This window comes from Tinamus guttatus, unplaced genomic scaffold (assembly GCF_059628265.1).
Source record: "Tinamus guttatus ecotype Peru unplaced genomic scaffold, ASM5962826v1 Tinamus_guttatus_pri_ptg000086l, whole genome shotgun sequence".
Lineage (NCBI taxonomy): Eukaryota > Metazoa > Chordata > Aves > Tinamiformes > Tinamidae > Tinamus > Tinamus guttatus.
This window is the reverse complement of record NW_028288620.1, coordinates 1,502,178-1,526,921: the sequence shown is the minus strand read 5'-3', so window position 1 is coordinate 1,526,921 and position 24,744 is coordinate 1,502,178. Positions and strand designations below refer to the sequence as shown.

The 24,744-nt window shown below is 38.2% G+C and overlaps 1 protein-coding gene across 1 annotated transcript; it reads left to right on the top strand.

The window, feature by feature from the left end:
- Positions 1-1,240: 1,240 nt before the first annotated feature.
- PI15 (peptidase inhibitor 15) lies at positions 1,241-23,925 on the top strand. Its single transcript, XM_010221085.2, has 5 exons — positions 1,241-1,960; positions 19,995-20,113; positions 20,397-20,529; positions 20,687-20,802; positions 23,724-23,925. The coding sequence occupies exons 1-5, from the start codon at positions 1,688-1,690 to the stop codon at positions 23,857-23,859; spliced, it is 777 nt and encodes a 258-aa protein (XP_010219387.2). The 5' UTR covers positions 1,241-1,687; the 3' UTR covers positions 23,860-23,925.
- The last annotated feature ends 819 nt before the right edge of the window (positions 23,926-24,744 follow it).

Below are 24,744 nucleotides of genomic sequence, written 5' to 3'. Positions count from 1 at the left end.
TTCCCCATCCCCAGTATAAGATTGTTGGCTTTGCTTTGTGAGCTTCCTGCATGGCCTCTGTGCTCTGCCCTTAGCTCTGATGTGTGAGTGGCTAGACCGATTTGCGCCTAAGTAATTCCAGCTATAGGCTAGTTAATGCAAAACAGATGTTTCCAAGGCATTGGCAAGAGCTTCCCATCCTGTTCTTCCTGCACTTCACATAAGCAGATGTTCAGGTAACTCACATATTTGCTAGTCCCAACCTTCCTCGGCTTTTATGCCACTACTTTGTGCGCATGTGCCACAGGAATGTGAACAAGGCAGGGAGGCAGAAGAAGGAAGGCAGCAAATGGGTGGCAGACCAGGGAGGAGGGAGGACAGTACTCCCAGCATCTGCTACTCTCACTGATGAATGGAGCAAACGCTGCTCTTCTGTGCTGCCTCTAGCGTGCCCTGTTACTGCCAGATACTGCTCGGTGGGAAATCACGCTCAAAACGAATTCCCACCGGCTCCTAGGAGGGCTCATTCACTCCGCTGCCTGCGGTATTGACAGCATTGCATGTGTCCCACTGCCTGCAACACAGCTCACGAACAACTTTTTTTTTTTTTTTAAATTCTCTGTATTTCATGCTGCTGTTTGCATGTTCGAAAAGCAACATAAAACAGTAGCAGAGCCAATGTGATGCTCATGAAGCGAGGAAAAGCAAGCAGAAAGAACTAAGGTAGGAAGTACTGAAAGAGAGTGCCTTGCATGTTGCCTTCTTGTACTATAGGGACTGGGGGCGTAGCTGAGTTTCCAAACCTCCTCCGCTCCCGGGATGCCACCCAATGGCCACGCGAGCGCTTTGCTGAACTCCTCCCCCCTCCTTTTGGCACGGCAGAGTCCTTCAGAGAAACTGCCTGTTCTGCATCACACAGACCGTAACGTATAAAAGCTCTTAGCAGCTCCTGTGACCAGAAGCTTCAAAGCCAGCAGAGCTCGGTTCCTTGGGGGTTGGTAGTAAGAGACACTCCTTCACCAGGGTTCATACACCCCATAGGAGGGTGCTATACACACGGGGAGAACAATAGACTGTGTGCTTTTTTGGTATTATCCAGAGGTAAGCCATTCAGCTCAATAAGCTTGCTTTGCATGCAGTTTTATTGATGTTCATCACATTTTGTTGAACTTAAGATTTTAATATTATTTCTAAGATGTCCTGCTTTCATGATTTATATGTTTTGTGATTTTTTTGCCTACTGGTTTATTTATATTGGCATTATCAACTCAATCCAGGCATATAAGAAAGGCATAACCTGGGATGTACTTTTCATTTTCAGGACATAACACTCTGAGGTTTCTAGCAGTCTCCCCATTTATGATATACAGTGTCATTATACTGTGTGATAGTACTGCCACTGTTTCAGGAATACTAGCTTTGATCATGGCATTCATGGTATAGTGATATTCCATTTAGTGTGTTTATAGTAAGAGCATGTTATCATTTAATCATAGTATGTTCAGTAACACGTGTTCTGACTGGACTGTTTTTGAAAGTGGGCTGGTAGACAGAAATCGTTGGTCTGATCACAGTCTGCCAATTCACTCAGTCTTGCTATCTAGATGTACAGAATCACAACCCTGACATCTTTTTTTCTGCAGATCTGTTTTCCACTGTCCTGACTAAAAGCTGAACATCTCGGTGGCCTTTCTTCTTTGGCCTCAAAATGACAGTAATCCCTGCAATCAGTTGTGCTTTCTTATTTTCCATTCTCTGTGAAACAAGTGCAGTAGCATTACCCAACTCCACTGACCTACTCCTGTCAAACAATAATTTCACTGACATTGAGACGGCTTTGGCAGCTCATCTGGACTCTGCAAAAATTCCCAAAGCCAGGCGGAAGCGATACATTTCACAGAATGACATGATTGCTATTCTTGATTACCATAATCAAGTTAGAGGCAAAGTCTTCCCACCTGCTTCCAACATGGAATACATGGTAAGTGAACTTTGTTTACTTGAGAGAAGGATAACATTTTGGAACTGCTGGAATACATAACAAAGTAAAAAATGTGGATTTTGGTTAAGTACACAATTTTTTACTATTGCTTCTTACTAAAATGTTCTTCTGCATTTTAAACTGCATTAACTTAAGCAATCAAAAGTTAAACTCTGAACCTTTTATTCACCTTGTTGAATTTTTATTTCCATGAGTAGTCCCAGGGAAGCTGCTGGGGCTCAAGTGAATGGAGTTGTGAGTTAACTGCTTGTTGGCAGGAGGAAAGCTATGTGATTACAGCATATGATCACACATGTTTGAGGTGCTAGTAGTCCCATTGCAAAACTGCTGTGGAGTATGCTGAAAATCTTTGCCTTGATGTAGCCAAAGAATATTGTTAACTACTTTCACACATCGCACTTTCAGAAAGAGTCTGGTAAAACCATATTTAGAAAGTAATGCTTGATGGACTGTTTGGCTCATATTCATATGTTTTGCTTACTGCATGTTGTGTGAGTGCAGCTAATAATTTTAATTTCTGGTCAGATATGATACTTATTTTAAATACTTATTTTCCCTGTGGAATTTCAGCCTGCCTAACATGCTCTGTTTGTGGTCAGTACCTTTTCCCATTTTTGGCAGATGCTCTTGATGAGAATTATCTGTTCCTGCAGGTATGATAAACGTTATTCACTAAGTGTGACTTCATACTTGGCACTAAGATAATAGCTAAGCCAGTGTGTTTGCTATTTTATGTTCCAACTTTGAATTCTGTGGAGTTCTAGTGTTAAAAATAAGTTGGCTAAGCAAAACTTTTTGTACCTTCTAAGTAAGGCGTTCACAGTCTTTTAAAAGCACAGACAAGTTGCATTAGCAGTATAATATCTGTTTAAAGTCTCAGAGCATCTCAGGTGACAACAGACAGTTAACAGTTTCAAGAAACAAGACACCACCAGCCTGACATAAAAAGGGGATAATTGTAATAACAAATCCTCCTCTTAAGCAGCTACTGACTAACAGTTTGGACATCTTTCTGTCACAGATGTTACCCAAATCTGGATTTGATCATACAATCTGTTAGCACATCCCAGCAGCACCTCAAAGAGTTGAGTGTGTTCACAGTTCCTTTGCAGGATGAAGGCCTGCAGCCATACCATAATCTGAGTTTGAAGTTTGTTTAAGTGAAAGGGTCAGAGACAGAAAAAATAGAGAGGTCAGAAGTCAAGCTCAGTCATCATTTTCAATGCTGAGCTCCGTGCTGACGTTTGCTTTGATTCTGCGTAAATAAACTTTTTTGTAATGTCTGAGGGAATGGCAGCCTACCATGTCCTTCCTTTGTTTTATGTTTTTTAGAAATGTACTCTTGTAGTTTGCCTAAGTGAAGGAATATGCCTTGTCATATTCCCAAGAGTTTTGTAAGTAAGTGTAGTGCTCTTAGCCAGTTCAGTAAAATACTTTGAAAATACGACTTTCCCTGGTTATTATATTTTTTTTAATATACCTGTATGCATAAACTTCATGGAATCACAGAATGGTTGAGGTTGGAAGGGACCTCTAGAGATCATCTAGTCCAATCCCCCTCCTCAAGCAGGGTCACCTAGGCCATGTTGCACTTCCCTGGCATCATCTACATTGATTGAGTATGCTGCAGCTTTGCTCTGCAGTTTGCTACCATGCAAGGCTTGCTACTGGAGCCACACTCTTTACAGCTTGTGTGCCATTCTTTCCACTGCCATTTTGGTTCATTTAGAAGAAACAGCACAGGAGGTCCTTGTGTTCCTGACAGCATTAATCCTGTCAGTGATCACAAGGACAGGATTTACACCATTCTTTCAAGTTTGATTCCCAACTCTTAAGTGCTTTATTCTTGCTGCAAAGTTTGGAGTACTACCTAAGGTGATCTCAGGTAATGATGCAGAGTTTACAACTTGAACATGGGTCTTCAAGTGGCAGTTAAGTCATTTAACACTGACTTGAACAGCTGTAGCCTTTTTGCAGAATTTAGTTGATCTGTGTTTCCTCAGGAAACTTCACGGAGCAAAAAAAAAAAGCCCAGTAGGCAGCATCTCACGACTTTCTCTGCTATCTGGTTTGTGGTGAAGGTAACCTCTCTTTATCTTTCCAGTTATGTGGCTATGGAAAGGTTTTTGGTAGGAAGATTTTGAAGATGGCATATTCTTGGTAAGCCACAGACTGGGGACCCCTGCTATCAGCAATGACCTTTTAAAGTTGGAAAGATGTTGAGTCAATCTTTGGTCTCTGTATGATTTCAGTTTCTGGCACTGCATCTGTTACAGGGACATAGGATCTCTGCTGTTATGTATAAAAGTTGTTGTGTTATTAAATATTAATTTCCCTAAATAAGATAACAAGCATATTGTCATCACCAGAAGACAATGAGCACCATGCTGAAAGAGTGATACAGAATATGTGTTCCTGGCTTGAAAATTACGGAAAAATGCACTTGTAGTGATTAAAGTGACTTTTCCACTTCATCTTCCACTTCGTATTAGATAGATTAGAAAATTATAACTGTTGCAAGTTAGAGAAGCTGGAGATACCTGTTAATGCTGTAGATTTTGGAATCTGCCTGTAAATATATTGAAATAGAGGACTAGGCAATTTGGAAACACAAGAAAAAGACATCTCATCTTTCTCTGTATACAGGGAGGGTAAAGTATGTTTTGTTCTGTTTTCCTAATTCCATTACATTTTTCTCATAAATGACTGTATCTCATTCTGACCTCTGTATATTTCAATTTTCATTTTCTCTTTAATTGGTAAGAGTTTAGAACTTAATAATATAGTTCGGTTCTTATGAATCCAGTTCTCCACAACTGGCCTGTTTTTTTCTTTTGCTCTTGACACATCCAGCTACTTCCATCTTTTCAATTCCTTGGGCATATTCTGTCTGCCCGATGGAGACATCTATTGCCTTGAAAGATATGCGCTCAAGGACTTCTGATGACAGGTCTCAAAGAACAGTTTTGAGTGACAGTGGGCGTTCAAATGAGCCTGGCAGTGAACAGAGTTGAGACAATGTCTTATCTAAGTTCCAAAAAGGTGAATGCAGTGCTGTTCCAACTTCCTGTTATATACAGTCCCCAGTGTTAAGCTGGAGAGTCAAATACAATTAGGCGAGACACTGTTTTGTTGTAAAGCTCTAGTGAAAGGAACAGGCCCATCCTTATGCATAATGGGTCGGTAAGACTTTGACTAATCTTTCTTTAAAGATGTTAGCAGCCTATGAGACACAATTCAAAGAAGTTCTTCCTTTTGATGCTGGTGCCAGTATTGCTGATGCCTTCAAGTTTGAGTGTAAGGGCAAATCTAAAGTCACCAAGTATGCCAAGTAATAGAAAAAGGGAAACAAAAACCTTCAGGTCTATATTGTATCAATAATAACTTCTGTCTTTTTTTTAAAGCCTTTTTATTATGTATCCTTCGTGCCTTCTCAGACAAAGATTATTATTCTCAAGTCTTTGCTCTTGACTCAAAATCTGATGTCATACACACATTAAGGAGGACACCATGATTTTGAAATAGAAGAGGTTGGGTTAAAATAATCCACTTTAATTTTTTGCACTTTTCCTTCAGAAAGCAAAAGGGTTCCTTAAAATTCATGAATCAGAAAAAGTGAAGTGTAAAATATCCTGCAGCTGTCTAGTGTGAAAGGCATGTAAATCCTCAAATCCAGGGGAAGTCTATAAACAAACAAATTTCTTTCTCTGAATGTTAGTTTTGTACTGTAGTAGCCTGTATTGCCTTTCTGGAACATCTCAGTACTTGGTAGGTCAGTAAAGACTTGCAGGATCCTGCTGGCTGAAATTTGAGTCTCTAAAAACAGATCATTTGGTACCCATTGGTACTATCTGTAGGATCCCAAAATATTCTCTAAAGAAATACCTGCTATGCTGAGAAATATCTGTTATTTTTACCTTCTCTGCAATTATTCTGACTTGAGGCAGTTTCTTAAAAGTCCATGTGCTCTTTCCACACAACTCATGTTGCTATATGCATTCAGAACCTAGTTTGAATATGCATACGTACATGCTGATCACAATTTTGCAAGTGCCAAGCAGAAGCAATAAATCTGATATAGCGGAACCTAAATGAGCATTGGACACGGTGCTGCATAGGATTCCCATAGTCAAACTAGGGAAATAGATGGCAGGATTATGAGGATATTTTCATAACTTGCTGAAGTTTTGAAATACTGAAAGAGGAGCTATGAGTATTTCACTGATTACTTGTAGAGCTTATCATTTGGAGTTCTGCAAGGATCAGTCCCGGGTAAAGTATGTAGTCAGTAATAGACTGGTAGTTTGGATACCCAGGAGTTTTTTCATGGCAACATAGCTAAAGATAGTTTATCATGAGCTGGTTGCAAAAGAGGTGGAAGGGAGTGGGCAAGTTGAGCTTATTCATCTTCATTTGTAGATCCTACATGAAAGACTGTAATATAATGAACAAAAAGTAATTCCTATAGACACATGAGCCATGAAAAGTCATAGGGGAAATCTGTTCACTCTTTAATGCCTCAAGAGCCGCTTTGAACCACTTTGCTGAGGTCAATTCAAAGATGACAAGTTTGGAGATGTTCATTCCTGACCACAAAAACCTGCAGACAATAATCAATAATCAAATCAAAGAAGCAAGAAAATAACCTACTTAGTGGTCACACTATTATTAGCTGTATTGTAATAGCAGTCTTAATGTGAAACTCTTGATAAAAGTTTCTGGCTATTCATGTGATCTTAAAAATGTTCTGTGAATATGCGGTAGATGATAGGGAAGACAAATGGTGAAGATGTATTTTCTAGTATTTTTTCTACCAAGTGTTTTAGCAGTTTTTACAGAGTCTTATTTAATACCTGAAAGCCTTTCATATGTCCATGGAAAAAGTGCATCAGTTTGTTTTGTTCTCCAATTGAAAGCATTTCTGATAAATATCAAGCTTCTCAGGTTGTTTACTCAGTTTTGCTGTTGTCTTTTTACATTTTTACAAACCTTTCTAAATCTTGAGGACGTTTTGTTCCTTGAGTTTTTTGCCCTGGCTGATCTGCATGGTCCCACTGAAATCATCTGTGTCTGAGTAAGGACTGCAGGACTAGTTCCTTCAAGATTTATGTCTAGTGAGTTGGATAGGATCTCTTAATTCATACAGTCTATGAACGCCCTTTTGCAGGACTTCCTTCTACATTAAATACATATGGTTTTCATCTTGTCTGCTCCTGAAAACATATAGTGATGCTGTCTCAGTCACATCTCTTGGCATATATTTTACCTTAGAAATAGAAATGATTTCCAAATGTCTAACCTAAATATTTTTCTCCAAAACTCGGATAATTAATCTTTATATGCACTTTTTTAACTGCTTAATAGAGTTTCTCTTCTTGTTTGGCCTTGCACATTACCCTCTACATATTTTCTCATAGCTTTCTTGGCATTAATTAAGATCTATGTGTGCATATAATGTTTCCTTACTTTCCTTATATGTGCCTTCCAGTGCTTCTCTATGTTGGGGCAAACTATAGTTACACTCCATTTACAGCTCCTTTACTAGATCAGTGAAGAGTGCCCTTAGGAGTCAAAGAAAATTAGTTCCACCATTTTAATTCTACATGTTTAAAGGTGCAAGAGCCATACATAATGGAGAACTGACTGGTAGCCTACACAACCATTGGATTGTAGTGTTCCCTTAAATCCTATATACGTGGGGAAGGTTGGGATAAAATAATCAGAGGAATGCAGGCACAAAAATCTTAATATGCTTTTCATCTTGCCAGAGTACAAAATTAGTGTACGTACAGCCCATCCAGTCTTCTAGGAAGAGGAGATGCTTAGAGCTCCCTCAGTGTAATTCATCTATCTCAATTAGCGACAACTTTTCTTTGCTCTACATGAGGGATTCACAGCAAATGAAGTGAAAACAAATGAGAAAGGGATTTAATGATGAGATATGTTTACTGGCTCCTTTTTCTCTCTCCTAACCCTTGTTACTATGTTTAGTTAACCGAGTCGTGCCCTTTGTATGTATTGTCATAACCCACCAACCAGTGTCTTTGAAGATCATACGTTAGTGACCTCTGGAATATTATTCCTTTCAGAAAAATATAAGAAAAAGGAAAGAACTGAAGAGATTTACATGAGTCCATTTGGAGAGCTTTCATCTGCATGACTACATTGTGGGATGAAAAGAAGCAGTCATTTTACAGCATGCTCAGCCTTTGCCTATGACAGATACCCAACATGATAACTGATACAGGAGCTGAAAGTAAGCTTGAGTGGCCAGAGTTTCTATGGTAGTTACCCAGTTCTCTTCTGCCTAACAGATGAGTTTATCCACTTACCTATTTCCCACTGCAGCACTAATCAATGGTTGTCAGTGAGGTGCAGAACAATGCCAATTTTTCTAATAATTTCAGCTACACAAGGCTATGAACCACTCTTGAATCTCAGAAACAACTCTGGTGTTCAACTGGGTTTAAATTAAACTGATTATGTCAAGTAAAAGAACTTTTAAGTTGAGAGTGATGGAAGACTGGTTTAAGAAATGAACAGAAAGGACCTTTCCTGGAAAGCAACCTTTGAAAAATCTGAGGATCTTCCCCAAAGTGATATTGTCAGGAATGACTGTGTTAAATTTTCTCTGGTATTAGAGTTCTTTTCCCGTGTTTTAGGCATAAATATTTTCAAACATCCATTTTGATCGTGTTTTAAAAGAGAATATTTACATTATTTAAATTTAGTATTAGCAGAAAGCCTTCTAGGAGTTTAAGTAAATAAAAAACAAGCAAGTAAAGTCTCTGTTAGAAAATCAGCCTGCCCAAAGCCCTTGGAATTAGACATTCCTTTATTATTAAATGTAGCACCTCTTGAACTTCTTGGCTGAAAACAGAGACAGGGCATTTTTCACAAGAATTGTTATCCAAAGTACACAGTACTTAGTTTCATACATGAATGGAGATGATAGTAACCCTAAATCTCTCAAAACTTTTGTTCTCCTTCCATATCTGAAAAAGAGAGTAGGCTATTCAAGTCTATGGAAATGTATATCCCAAAGACAGTAAAAGCTGGAATAATGACAAGACAACCACTTGCTTGTCTTTTGGACACAGACTACTGTCATCACCACAGGCATCTCCATGTGCTAGTGCATCTCTAGATACTCTGTGGTGGTCTCCAAGGTCTATTTTAATTCAAAAGAGAATGATTTTTTTTCTACTTTATCTCCATTTGTATAGGCTTATCTATTAATCTTTATGAAGATAGCACATCTTTTATTGAGCCTTCTTATTCCGAGAATAAAGGATTCTTGTTCTTATTCTTTATCTGGCAGAAAGAAGAAGCTGCAATGTATTTTTATTTGTGTCCTGCTGCCATAACTTTCAGATAGAACTACTTAGCAAAAAAAAGATCATATTCTTTGAAAAATTTTAAAGGAATTAACAATAATTTTGTTTTAATGAAAAAGTCAGTGATTAATAACAAAAAGGTAAAAATGTGGATTTCCCACTAGAAGAGAAACAAAATTCTTCACAAGAAACAAATTTTCCATTCAGATTTTGAGAAAAGGATATTTGCACTGATTGTATTTAAAATGAAAGAGGTCATCCACCTTCATCATCAGACTGATGACAAATTGTCAGGGTGACACGAAGCTGGACAAAGTAAGGTCTTTTTTGTTGCCACTTCTGAGATAAGCTCCTGCCAAGTAAAATACGCCTTGCAGTAGGTTAGGAAAGCACTGAATACTTTAAGATACGTCGCTCTGATATTTAACTTTTCCAAAAGATAAACAAATAATAACATATCAGGGAAGCTTATTGTTATTAAACTTGACAGCCTACTAGTTTTCCTTGTTTCTCATTGTTTAAAAGCTTAGTGCCAAAAATGAAAAGAAATGCAGACAGTCGTTGGAAGAAACAAACTGACTATTCGCAGCGGTCAAGCTTTAAATGGTATGAGTTTGAATTTGGACAAAATAAATGCCCAGAAATGCAAGCTTTTGTATAAAATGTAGACCAGAAATTGACTTGAATTTTCCCAAGAAAAGACCTTTTGGTAATGAGATTTTTTGGACATCTATCTGCTGATGCCCTGAGTATAAAACAGACCTAATGTCGAGCGCTTCAGAAGTGTGGATCAGATGTCAGGAGGTTTGTATACATGAGAGTAAATTGACTGTAAAACATTGCACAATTTCACTTTGATTTGTAGGATAGTATTGGACAAGTGGTTTGATACATTAAACCTGTGTTTATTTGCAAAGATTGAAGTACAGAACAGCAATTTCCATCATGATTTTTTTTCTCTAGGAAATTTGGAATTTGCTGTGTGATCTTTCTAATTACTATGTAAGACACTAGGGAAAGTATTTGCATTTGCAGTGGGCATCAATCACAGTATGCACAGTAAGATTTCTAACAGGTGGCAGTTGAGAGCAAAAAAAACCCTCTTATTCTTAGAGAGATGGCCTAGAATCCAAATGATCTCACAGTCTAAATAAATACTTGAAGTTTGCCAAATCTGTCCATAAATTCCAATGAGATCATATGTTTTCATCACACAGTATGTATTGGAAAAAAAAAAAAAAAAAAGCGAAGGCAAAGAGACGAAGCACTTTCAGTCACTCTGCTGAGAAAGCATGCAGCAAGAAGGGCTGAGGATTGTTTGATTAATCTGTGTGCCAGATTTGAAGTGGGGGTGCCCTACTCAAAATCTCTGAGCATTAAAACCTATGGGTTCCCCTGAACAAAAGACCAGGAGAGGAGCTGTGCAGGAGGCTTTTGCTGTGGGATTTCTAAGAAAGGGCTCATGCACATGCAAGCAATAAGGGCGGTGCAAGGTTGCACGCTGCATGACCCCAAAGGACAAGACCTGCGCACTGGGGGAGTAGCAGTCCACATCTGCTAATCCATGCTGGGACTTACACCAGCAGCTGTGGAGACCAGCTGCATAAATGGGCTGGACACTTAGGATTTCATCCCCCAGCTTCCCAAAGTTTTTATCACAGGAAGAAATTGCTTGACTCCAGGGTTTTCTCTTCCCTGGTTTTTGGTGTTTTGGAAATAAGTGCTTCTGATGTCCAGTTAAATAAACAAGCAATAGCACAGGGCTCATGGAGAATAAAATGAGACGTTTGAGGTGAAAAGGTTGAATTTTTGACTGATTGCTGCTAAAAGTAGGTCTGGCTGGCCAACTTTCTGAGGGCCATTGGAACCATTATGGTTTTGTTTGTGCTGTTAGTAAAAAATAACAATCTGAAAACTCTAATATGAAACCACGGGAAGCATATTAGTGGCAAATATGATCACAAAACCAAAAAACAAGTTGGCATTTTCTATTATTACTGTTGCAAAATGAGACTTATTACCATGCAACTGTGTTAAAGCAGCATATCCCAATGTTTCACTTTCAATGTCATCATGCAATTATAGTCACGTAAGTCAGTTTTTGAAGAGCAGAGTGGTTGATACAGCTTTCTTCAGCTGTTCACTCACAATTTGTTTTAAAAACTGTACTGGGTGCCTGACAGTTCAGCTGGATGATTGTTGTCAGCCAACTGTGGGACCAGTTAAGTCACATCCCTCTTGGCATCAGACACCTGATAGATGCTGTGGGATTGTTTTTAGGAGGGTCCTGAGGTACTGACAGGGACATATTTTGCTGTCTGATTTATGCAGTGCTTAAGTACAGGATTTATCATTGAGAAACATCCAACACTTTATCCTAGCTGATACCTTATATTTTAAAAAAGCCCACAGTGATCCAGGTTAAACTACTGAGGAAGGTTGCTGGTATTTAATGTTGAGAGCAATACTCTCCTGGAGTTCTCCTGTACCCTGGTTCAAGCAAGGAGAGCTTCATTGCCACTGACAATAAACCCAAGACAGTAAAGATGAAGGATAATGATGATAAAAGAAGAATAGAAGCAGATTTCTGTGTTGTTTCAATGTTTTTAAATGATCATTAGCATCATGATGTCATATACCCTAACCCAAGCCTCCCAGTTTAAAAGTCCATCCTTATGAGTTTCCCAGTTAGCCCATCTCATCTAGCTACAGAATCTGTCTTCTTACAAACTCAGGTAAACAGAGTTCCCTATTTTACATGTTTTTAAAGCATCCTTCATGACAAGTAAAATTAAATGTTTCTAAAAGTCCACCAAGTAATGCAAATAAGCACATGGAATGAGAAGAGTATTAATAATTGGCTTAGTCTGTCAGTAGACCACAGGTTTTGCTACCTGTTGCCTTTAGCAGCTGTTTCAGAATTTGCAGAGGAGAGTTTTTTGCTTTAGTAATGGTTTTTCATTCTCACACAACAAGGCCGTAGATAGATATAACAATACTAAGTCAGATGAAGAATATTTCCCTTGTATTTTCTTTGTTAAAATTTTATGTTCTGAACTGCAGGAAAGTAATTTGCTTGCCCTGTAGGGAAAAGAATTATTTTTGGCTGTGAAAATCAGGAAATTTGGAAAAATATAAATGAAAAATGTTTCATTTTTTTCATTGAAAATCTGCTTTTCTAGTCTACTTTTGATAAATAATCTTCACCTTGGAATAACATTTTTTCTTATTTTAAATATTGTTTAAGAAGTTCTTTCTGTCTGCCCTCAGTCTCCAAATTTGCCAAGTCTAGTCTTGATACTCTGTTGATAATCCTGTTAATACTTCCTCCAAATTCTGAACTTTAAGAGCAACCCAAACATAAATGGAATTTCAGATGACAGCAACAGATTTTTCTCTCAGCTGTGGCATCTGTAATGGCAGCAATATAAAAGTGTTTTTCTACCTTCTTATCTTTAAAGATGTTATTATTTCAAGTGTGTTTTTCACGTGAGATGTGTTGCACTGCTTGAAATCAGTGCTTTGTTGTCTGCCTGAAATAAAAATGAAATAAACATTTTAACTACATATACTTTATTTTTACATTTGGAGTAGTAAGTCATAAGAAAAAAAAAAGAACAATTATAACATTGTTCTGAAGGGAAAAAATACAGTAAAGTGTTGACAGATCTTTCTGATGAGTTTGGAAGAAGTCAGCAGTTGCTTTCTGGGATAAAAACAAAAATAAAAACAACAGATCATGTTCTGCAGATTTCAAAGGTCACATCATAAATCTCTGAGTAGGTATCAACAGCAACATGAAAAGCAAAAATTATGAGTCTTCTTTCTTTTTCTTTTTTGCTTTGACAATGTGTTGAAGACATGCAATAAAAGAAAGGCCTTCCTATATTTACTGAGTGCCTGTGGATATTTTCTTCTAGTACAAGATTATATAATGTTGAAATTCTGTTTATATTTTGGATAGGGAGGAGATACTTTTTTGAAAAAATGAGAAACAAGTCACTCAGACACTAGTATATAAAAGCAATTAAAGAATGTTTTTTTTCTGCATTTGTAGGTGTGGGGATTATCTATCTGTTTAATTAAAGAAAAGCGCCAATCAAGGGCCAATTTGAGGATTCAAGACATTCAATTTTGTTTTTCTTGACTTAGTTAGTCACACTCTGGGTGATCTAGAAGACCCCACAACTCATTAGCATCACTAATGATGAGGGAAAGCCTTCATCCTTCTCTTTTTGCCAAAATATTAAAATGTTCTCTCTATAGCAATGGAAAATCTTCAGGCATCAAGAAAGTAAACTAATAGTCACACATAATTGGTTTTATCTGATGCAGCTGTCCATCCTATTTAATCAAATTATTATGTTTTATTAAGTGTAGTTGTGTAAATGGTCTGTATTTCTAGCTCTTCCAACTGTGGAAAAATCTGTCAGGATATCATCTGATGAAGTCCCTTCTCCAAGTGTTAAGGGTCCTTCGGATGATCAAGAGAGATACACACTGCTCCCTGCAGCCCACTGGACTGAAAACTGTGGCCTGTCCTAGTCGTATTTTAAGCCTCAGTGGTTAAATACAGTTCCAGGCAGCCAAATTTGGGGGAAAAAAAAATCAGGAGCTGCACTGGTAGCCATAATTCCTTAATCAGGCCTTGCATAGGTGAAAGATTTATTTTCCTAATCTCAATGTACTTATTGAGTAGTATAAATAATACTTGAAATTACACAGTATAGATAATATGAAGCTGGGCTGTAAGGACTCTAGCCTAATGGGCAAAGAAACTGAGAGGCGCTCCACCAAAGTCTTTAAGGAGACATTAGTTATGCTACCTGTAGGTAGTCACCCTGAAGATCTATAATAATTACAAGACCTCTTGCATTAATAAAGGCACAGAACTGAAATGGCATATGCTCCCTTAATGCCATCAAAATCCTGAGGCCTGATGTTTGATTTAACATCAGCACTTCAAACTCTGTGCTTCAAACTCTGAGCATGTTGCTTTTAGTACCTGCTCTATATCAGTCAGTTTTGTTCAACCATGACTTCATAAATTCATCCTTCACAGATGTCTCAGCAAAGTTTTCATGTTCTGGTGATGTTACTAAATGTTGAAGTAATGCATTTGAAGCTAGGAATATGACATACTCTGCTTTTCAAGAAAAAAAAAAATGGAAATAATCAACAAAGTTTGATGTTTTAAAAAAAAAATAAATCTGGGTAAATGTACCCAGGGTAGCAATGTCTTTGCAGTAATTCAGCCATTCTTTAGAAAACTTACAGTAAAAAAAAAAGTGACTCAGATAAGAAAGCTCTGTCAAATTTATTTTAAGTATATTTGCTTAATGTGTTTTGCCTGCAGATAAAATAGTGCAGTTTGAGGTACCTTATTTTTTTTCAGTTTTAGTTCCCATTCTGCACTAGTCTGTCTCCCTGAAGACTTGTGTTGAGCAGAGTGGCAAGAGAAAGCCACACTATTGGAATGATGATAGGAGAAGTACAATTCTGGCCATAATAAGAATGAATGAAAGGACTTTGTAAATTCAAGGTCTATTTTAATGGTTGTGTAGGACATTTCTCAAATGATGGTGTAGCTGTCAACATAGGAAGAGAATGACCAAATATCATTCAGCAAATGCTCTGGAAAGATCTTTGTAGAATTGTAGCTGATTCTTTTTTTATATCATCAGAATATTTCTCCAATTTCCTCATCCTTTTAAATACCTACCAGCATAGCTGTTAGGACCTCATAGGGTCAAAAGCCAGGCCAGGACTTCATAGTACTAAAAGCTATTTCAACAAAGAACAAAAGGGAAACTCCATGCCATTTACATATAAATTATTTAAGAATAATTGAGAGATAAACAGGAGACAGGAAGAGACTGTGATACAACATTAGAAGACAAACACTTAGGAGGCTTCAACAAATTTCATTCAACATTAAAGAGATTTCTTTCTACACTCCAATATTTATTATACTTCATAGAAAGTAGAAGAAAAAAATCAGTAAAATTCTGGCAAAATTCCCTCTGAATTTATTAAGGCTAAGATTATATTCTTGACCTGAGCCTCAACCAGCAGGTGCTATGTGAATGCACAAAGCACCCCGGAGGCAGATGATAAAGTCTGTGCTCTCTGATGTTGGAACCTCCTATATGAACCACTGGCCTTTCTCAGTATCTGTTCCCTGTTTTCAGCCCACTTGACCAGGCTCACATTCAAGCTCTTCTCAAGGGTAGTGCAGCAGAGAACAGTGCAGACACCACAGTCAGACAGCTTTCTAGGAAAATTCCTTTTGACTGAGGAAGCAAAAATAAATTGGCCTAAGGATGTGCACTTCCCGTTGCCAGTGGAGCTGTGATGAGAGACGCTTTAACTCAATCACAGCTCGTTTAGACTTCGGTGAGGGGTGGGGAAGGTCTCCCCTGTGGACACTGTCAGTGGTCTACAGAGTTCAGAGGGCTCCTTATTTCGAATGGACCAAAGGTGACGGCTTCCCCAAGCACTGGTGACCTAGCAAACAAAGATATGTTTTTCCCTGGGGAGAGAATGAGCACTGTTTGGCAACTGGGAGTTTGCATGATTAATGCATGAGGGTGAGTCATCTCCTCAGATCTTGATCCACTGGGTATGCAAATCGTTCTCCTTCCCTTTTGCGATTTTCATGTCAGGCAGCTTTCTTTAACGTGCTTAATAGAAAGGCTGGATTGGCCATTGATACATAGCTCATTATTTCATCACTTTTTTTTTTTTTTTTAACTCTCTTACTAATTACCTTGAACCTTTCATATCTTCTTGTACAGAAACTGCTCCTTGGACTTTCAAGTTATTTCATTTTTTTTACTGTAAGGTTTTTTTTTCTGTTTCTTTATATCCTATTTCTTTATGGATTCAAAAATCTCCTTGCCAAATCTCTCTTCTCCAAAACTCCTAACATGGGAGACTGAACTCAGATAAAAAATAAACACAAGTGTGGGCCCAGATTCAGCCTTCTTTTGAAAGGAATGAACTAATGGTGCTTTTTTTTTTTATGATCGAGAAAATTTTAGGTCATTATGAGATAATCATTTTTCTGCTTTGACCTGTATATATTAATTGCATCTTCTTGTGGAGATGATCAAGTGCTCATCTTGGAGGGAGTGAGACTATCACTTTTCTACCAGAAAAGAAACTTTTAACTGAGTTTGAAACAGCCAACTGAGGCTTTTACAAGCAAATGCTACAGATGATGCCTGAGAACAAGAAAAAGAACTGAAAGAGAAATTAAAGTGGGTGAACATCTTATTATCCAAGGCAGAGGGGAACACCTAGTTGACAGATAGTGTTAATGACGAAAACCTAATCCAATCTTCACAGTCCTTTTAATCACCTAACATACTATTTTGCAAAGCAGCTGAGCATGTAAAAAAGTGCTGGGTCAAAATCAGGAGCTCGGTGCTATTTGTGCAAATACAGTACACATCCAGATAATTGTGGGACAGCAGCCAGGTCACTTAGGAGCAAGCACGCAAACCTCATGTTCAGCCTCCTGGCAGAAAGCATTCATGCCAGAAGCATGATTAATCCCAGCAAAGAAGGGTGTTTATGGGGTGTCACAGTACTGGCTGAACTGCCCCTTAGAATGCACACCAGCCAGCTGTATTTGGACCCACATGCTGGATTCGTGTGCTTTTAAGTTCCCTTGGGTCTGGGCAGACTCCAAATACAGTCAGTTTGTGGCTCCAGCCTCTCAGGAACACTTCCCAGGCGCACTTCTACATCTGTACCTACTATTGTCTTTAAGGCAAAAGGCCTTTTTTTTAGGGGACCACTGAAATATCACAGAATTTGTAAAGAGATATTCAGATAGAGGTTGCATTTGCTATTGGCTAAAAAGCAGAGATACAAAACAGAAAGAAAAAACTCTGTACATCATTTTCTTCTTCTTGGACTCTGGAGCATTTCCTCGATTTTGGGCAGCGTTTTAAGAGTTCCAGGTTGCTTCTCTCACGTTCTAGTAGTCCTGCCTTGTAGTCTCTCCTATAGCTCCTACAGGAAATTCCCTTCATTTTTGAGAGCTGAAGTCAAAATATTGCCTGGCTTATGGACCATATTCCCTCTTGGAATGCTTGTTCCTAACACTTCTTTCTCTTGTCCTTTTAGTAGTGATTTCCTTTTACTTCCCTCACAGGCCTGTTATGAAGAGGTGTAAAGCCTGTTCTCCTTTAAGCACCATCCATCATATTTCTTGTAAGGTGACCTGAATGGGAGATCATTTGTGTTATATATATTCAGTTATAATCTAGAGTCTACCTCAGCTGCTCCATATTAGTAAAAGCATGATCAATGTTATAGCACGCTCATAAAACTTAATAAATTCTATAGTTTTCACTTAGAAAATCTTCTCAACCATGGGGAGTCAGGGACACGAATTAATGTCCTATACCTGTGGTCAATACTTTGGAAACTTAAAAGTATGAATTCAGTGTTTTAGACATCTGTAGTAGCTTGTAGTACAGAAAATGTCTGTGTTGTGGGTCACTTGATCCTTTGATAAGTTTATTTCTAACTTTGCCTCTTATTTCATACCACACAGACCATGCTCTCTATTTAGTAGGTACTAAAGGTACTGTGGGCTGGGGAAGCAATTTTATCACATTCTGTACCAAAATATTTCACTTGGAGTATTAAAAAAGAATATCTAATTCCAGAATCTTGAGGCTACTTGAGTATCACGTAAACACTAGGATATACTAGGATTTATGCAGAATTTTAATATAACATTAAGATATTCCTTATCTAAAGACCTAAGATTGGAATAGGCTCTATTGATGATATCCTTATGGTTGCTGAGGCAATTCTATTTGCTGTGAAAAAAATAATTGTGTTACAAACCTAGCATGTAAATGAGCAGGAAACATATTTAAAAAGAAAAACTGTTTAAGGTCATTAGGAAATGACTTAGGGAGTAGAAATGGTTAAAGCTCTCCTTACAGAGCTGTTTTCTTTTTATTCCAATCAGGGAGCAGTGTCAGCTCCCATGCAAAATGAAGTGATGTGGCTCAGTGCACCTGGAAACCATTCATAGTTTTTGCTTTGTGGAATCCCTTTTCTTGACCTTGTGGCCTCAAATATGAAAAGCTGCCAAGTGCAGCACTGTAGCACTGTAAATACTCCTGAGGTCTCATTTCAAATATGTTGGGGTTTTGTGGGGTACGTAAAACCTGTACTGAATTGTTCCACCTGTGTGTGTCTCCTTCACTTGAACCTTCCTTCTGAGTCCACGCAATGTTTTGTTCCTCTTCACATACAGATCTTATCAATACGGAGAGAAAATGGTAAGAGAACAGGGGCCTTTCCAGCCAACAAAAGAGACATCTGAATACGTTGATTCTTCACCTAGTGGATGAGGCAAAGGCTGTGGAGGTGGTCTACTTAGACTTCAGTAAGGCCTTTGATGCAGTCTCCCACTGCCTTCTCCTGGAAAAGCTGGCAGCTCATGGCTTACACAGATGTACTCTTTGCTGGGTGAAAAACTGGCTGGATGGCCAAGCCCATAGAGTGGTGGTGAATGAAGTTAAATCCAACTGCAGACTGGTCTTGAGCTGTGTTCCCCAGGGGTCAGTGTTGGGGCTGGTCCTCTTTAATATCTTTATCAGTGATCTGGGTGAAGGTATTGAGTGCACCCTCAGCAAATTTGCAGGTGACACCAAGCTGTTAGGAAGAGTTGATCTGCTTAAGGGTAGGAAAGCATTACAGAAGGATCTGGACAGGCTGGAGCGTTGGACTGAGGCCAACTGTATGAAATTCAATAAGGCCAAGTGCCGGGTCCTGCACTTGAGTCACAACAGCTGCCTGCAGTGCTACAGGCTTGGGGCAGAGTGGCTGGAGAGCTGTGTGACAGAAAAGGACCTGGGAGTGTTGGTTGACAGCCAACTGAACATAAGCCGGCAATGTGCCCAGGTGGCCAAGAAGGCTAATGGCATCCTGGTTTGTATCAGAAATTGTGTTCAGTTTTGGGCCCTTCACCACAAGAAGGACATTGAGGTGCTGGAGTGTATCCAAAGAAGGGCAACAAAGCTGGTGAAAGGGCTGGAGCACAGGCCTTGTGAGCAGAGGCTGACGGAGCTGGGGTTATTTATTCTGGGGAAGAGGAGGCTCAGGGGAGACCTTATTGCTCTCTACAACTACCTGAAAATAGGTTGTAGTGAGGTGAGGGTCGATCTCTTCTCCAAAATAGCTACCAATAGCACAAGAGGAAATGGCCTCAAGTTGCGCCAGGAGAGGTTCAGATTAGAAATTAGGAAGAATTTCTACACAAAAACAATCATAAGGCATTAGAACTAACTGCCCAGGGAAGTGGTGGAGTCATCATCTCTGGCAATGTTCAGGAAATGTGTAGATGAGGTGCCTAGAGACAAGGTTTAACATGCATGGTAGTCGAAGGGTTTACAGTCGGACTTGATGATCTTGAAAGTCTTTTCCAACCATAATGATTCTATGATTCTATGATTTTATGTAGATGATTAGCTCGGATCCTGTATGTGCTGGCCCATGATTTGGGGAGCTCAAGAGGTCTTTTTTTAGGTTACAAATCTGTTGTGCTCTGTTAGTGCACTTAATAGTTAAAATACCTGTTTCTTGTATTCTTGCACTGTCGTGTGTTTTTCTGTACTACAGCTAATGATTTTTTATTTTGTCAGGTTTGGGATGAAACTCTTGCCAAGTCTGCAGAAGCTTGGGCTGCTACATGCATTTGGGACCATGGACCTTCCTATTTACTGAGATTCTTGGGCCAAAATCTCTCTGTAAGAACTGGAAGGTAGGCAGATGTATTACATAACTGCTTTCAATCTTTGAGATCCATATCTTAGACTTGATGCAAGCTTCTTCCATTATTCTAGCAATAATTTATATGCATCTATACTTTGCAAAGATTTTCATTTGGCTGAAAAGTATTGTTGCTTAATATTTTTGCCCTCTAGTGTTATCTGAAGAAATGCCTTAAGGTGACTTGAGTCAGTCATGGGGATTAGCAACAGAAAGTTCCAAAATTTCTAGTTTTGAAAGGGGTGCCTTTCTTTCTCTCTTTTAAACAAACCTAGGTATCGATCCATCCTTCAGCTGGTAAAGCCATGGTATGATGAAGTGAAGGATTATGCTTTCCCTTATCCTCAGGACTGCAATCCCAGGTGTCCTCTGCGGTGCTATGGACCCATGTGCACACATTACACACAGGTTATATAAATTCCATTCTATTCAAAATCTATGTCCAAAGCTGGACTTTTCTGTGATGTATTTATAGCTTTCTCTCATATAAATGTGTATATATATATGTGTATATATATATATTTCTTTTCAATGTGAACTTCACCAATAACAAATATTTATTCAGATGGTTTGGGCCACTTCCAATCGTATAGGCTGCGCAATCCACACATGCCACAATATGAACGTCTGGGGATCGGTTTGGCGACAAGCTGTTTACTTGGTATGCAACTATGCCCCAAAGTGAGTTGCTCTCTTTTAATATTGTTTATTTTTATATTTCATGAATGTGTGGGTCCTCTCATGAGACTACTTACTCCTTTTTCTGCTGTTTGACCTATATTTGTGCTTTATTTCTGTGGGCTGCTCATTCATCTTAACATGACATCTAACAAATGCACAGCTTTAGTATACAAGGAAGGAAAAAAAAAGAGGTGTAAGGAACAAAAACAGTTTTATTTTTAGTATTATTTGTACTGTAATTCTCACCCTTTGCCCTGGACTCCACTTTGCTTTCAATTCCTTTTTCCCTTACTCTTATTATAGATAATTTTGGTGAGTTGGACTTCTTCATGTACAGCATCGTTTTGAGATTAGGCCTTAGGGGACATCTTTACAGTGCATCTTGAACTCACACTACTGCCAAGATTATACCTTTTCTTATAACCATACTGTATAAAAAGGTCCCTATTATAGGCTTCTCATAAAGTCCATCTAAGTAAGCTCATTGTTTACAAATCTCATTTCATCTTGCAATGTTAGTGTCCTTCAAAGCAAATATCATAGATACTCATTCATGGCCCTATTTCATTTAGCCATGCAGAGATATATGTTAAGTTGAACGGAACCGTAGAACTGAATTTTCTCCAAGTATTCCCTGGACATCATCTCAAGCTCACATATGGCTGCAGAATGAATCAGTAAAATACGGACAAGAAGAGTGTGGTTTTGAGGTTTAGTTTGGACCAGTGCTTCAAAAATAGCATGGACAGCGTAAAAGGCTGCTGGTTTCTCTGACTGAGTAATATTAAGCTAAGATATAGTTCTGCATAGGAAACTAAATATAATGAATTGAATATGTTTTCCATAAACTCTCAGTGGCACACATCCATTTGTGGTAAAGAATATGCAAGAGAATGAATTTAAGTCATGTCACTATTTTATCTGCTCCCTGAGTATGAGTATTTTTAAAGGTTTTGCATCTTAAGATTAGATAGGATTTGATGAGAAAACTGTCTTGGAAAAAAATATTTTTCTTTCCTATGAAATCATGCATATTTCTGTATTCTTTTTCATATCTACTAAAAAGGAGAGATAATAAAAGAGAGGGAAGGATATCAGGCAGCAAAAACTGTATCTGACTTTTAGCTTTTAGCTTTGAGACTTTTAGCTACATGATCTGGACAAGGTATAAACAAAGTTTATAATAAATAGGAAAAGAATTACAACTACCACAGGATACTTGTCTTATTTTATTCCAAAACAGCAGTGAATTATGTCATATATGATACATGAGTGAAAATGGAGGTGTTACTGGTCTATCAATTAACAAAGTACTCATAACCTTTTATATTTTCTCAGTCTAAAAATCTCAGTAAGCTTTTCTGGAGTTTTCAGCTTCTTCTCTTGAAGAGATTTTGGGTAGAACTTTGATCTATAGCTAGATGAATAAGGATTTTCACATAGATTTCTTGCACAGTCACAGAAGGGTACAGAGAGGACTTTGCTCGCTTAAGGACATGTTCCAAAGAATCAATAAAGTTGCGTTAAGCATGTAAAGTTTCGGGCTCTTGGGCTTATATACAGATATGTCTTTGCCAGTGGACAAGGGCTAAGCAATCAGCATGTCCTCTAAGCAATCAGCATCCATGAACATCAGAATACAAGAATATTACACCCTCCTGGAATTTGGTGAAGATTTGGGGATTAGATCTCCTATAATGTTAACAGATGCCATACTGTATGTTCAAAAAAAAAAAAGTGTTTCTGAAATCAGGGTAAAAGTAAAGTTAAGGAGGTAGGGGAGAAAGCAAAAATCAGCTTTCGGCAGACTTCTTCTGGATTTCCATATCTGTTATCAAACTAAACATATTTTCTGAGCACACAGTCTGCTGTACCCATTTGGAAGTGAAGTAGGAATGAGCAAATTATTTGAGAGATTCCTACTTTCTTCCAAGGCACAACCCAGACCAAGGCTTTTGATCCAATGTTATTGGCTAGGAAGTAGGGGATGAGAAAATCTTTCATAAATAATTGCATTACTCACTACTATACCACGTCACATGCAAACTAGAGGAAAGTTCTCTGCTCTGTGAGACATAACATTTAAATAAAAATCCAGTTTTAACTTACTTTCTTCCTGCATCCTGCATGATACATGAATCTCTAAAAGTCTGGGCGTTTACATAAGCATCCAAAAGATCCAATGCTTTTTTCCGATGTCCCAGATCTTTCAGACTTACCTCATTTCACGTGAGTTCTCTCCAGACTTGTGCTGCTTTTACCTAGAGCTTTATTAGAAACTGCATAGCTCTGTTTGTCAGATGGGAGCCTGTGCCCTCCTCCTCCCATAGGTGTTAACCTATGATACCCCTGTGAACTCAGAAATATTATTCTTTCTAAGATAATACTGTTGTGAATAATTTTCATCTTCCCTTTTTCCTTAACCAGTCTCAAAGCTGGTTAAGCTGGTTAACCAAATTAATTCAGCCTCAGAGCCTCACAGTGTGGACTCAGGCCACTATAATCTGATAATAAGATTCTTAGTTGGTCTTTCTACCTTCAAATTACAAGATTTTAAGATAACTGCCAGAACTAAAATGTTCTAGGAGAACTTTGAATCAATATTCCTGCTAGTAATTTCTCAAGAAAGGGTGCTCGCTGAATGATTATTATGTCCCAGAATCAGAGATTCAAGAGTCATTTGATGGTAGGAAAATCAACAGTATTGGGACTTTATTTTTGAATTAGTAAAACAATGTTTGTCACTAGACAGATATAAAAATATAGTTGCACATGTTGCACTGGGCACTTAAGGGACATCACTCAAAATTTTTTCTTTAATCTCTCAAAATAGATACCTTTAATGAATATATTTTTCTTCTCAATATAAGATAAACTTTTTCTCAAATGACTAATCATTCTTGTTCCTTTTATATTTTCAGGGGGAACTGGATTGGAGAAGCACCATATAAAGTAGGAGTCCCATGTTCTGCTTGCCCTCCAAGTTATGGAGGCTCTTGTACCAACAATCTTTGCTTCCCAGGAGTAACATCAAACTACTTATATTGGTTTAAATAAGTTAACATGTTTACATTTTTTAATGGCTGAATAACAAGAAGCTTGTATATTGAATTTTGCACATATTATATATAGAGAGATATTGTAATAACACCCTAATGTTTCCTTTTTGTATGCTTTGTATAGTTAGCTTTCAAAGTATAGTATGAATTTGTTTTTAACACTTCAGAATTTATGGATCACGTTAACTATTTTAGATTGGCATTGTGTAAAGAAGAGAAAACTAATTTTCACCCTAGCAAGTGTACCTTCTTGTAGATGAGGTTCTACTAACAGCACATTAAAAGATCTGTCAATTTATATCTAAAACGTCACTTCCCATTTAAAATGATAGGTCTAGGAAGAGAAGGGTCGTTGTTTCAACACGGTGCTTTCCAATGGTGTGTATCATGAAAAAGCATCAAACTGTCCTCGCACTATCAAGGATTACTCCCATTTACACCTGTGCTTTCATCTGCAGTGCCAACAGGACTTGGAGAAGAGCAAAACACTATGTGCAAGAGAAACTGCAGGATGTTACCTACCTCATGCACAACCATAATTAATTTATGATATTTCAGGAGTTCAGCACACAGCTGCTGCTATCATCAATAATATCTGTGTGCAATGGGAAGAACAGAGGGAGTAAGGAACCGTGCTGGCCAGCATGCCAGCTCACAAACCTAAAGTCTTATCTAACTAGACAGCTACATCACTTCAGATATACTGGTATAATCAACACAGTCACTTTTTCAGTTCGTGCCCCCTTGCCTATCAGAACACACTCATAAAAGGTACTTTGTAGCAGTATATTTACTTCTGTATAAGAAGGCAAAGAAATATATAGCTGCAAAGCAACTTTAAATGAATACATGCCATCCACTCTAAGTCTTTTACCACCCACCA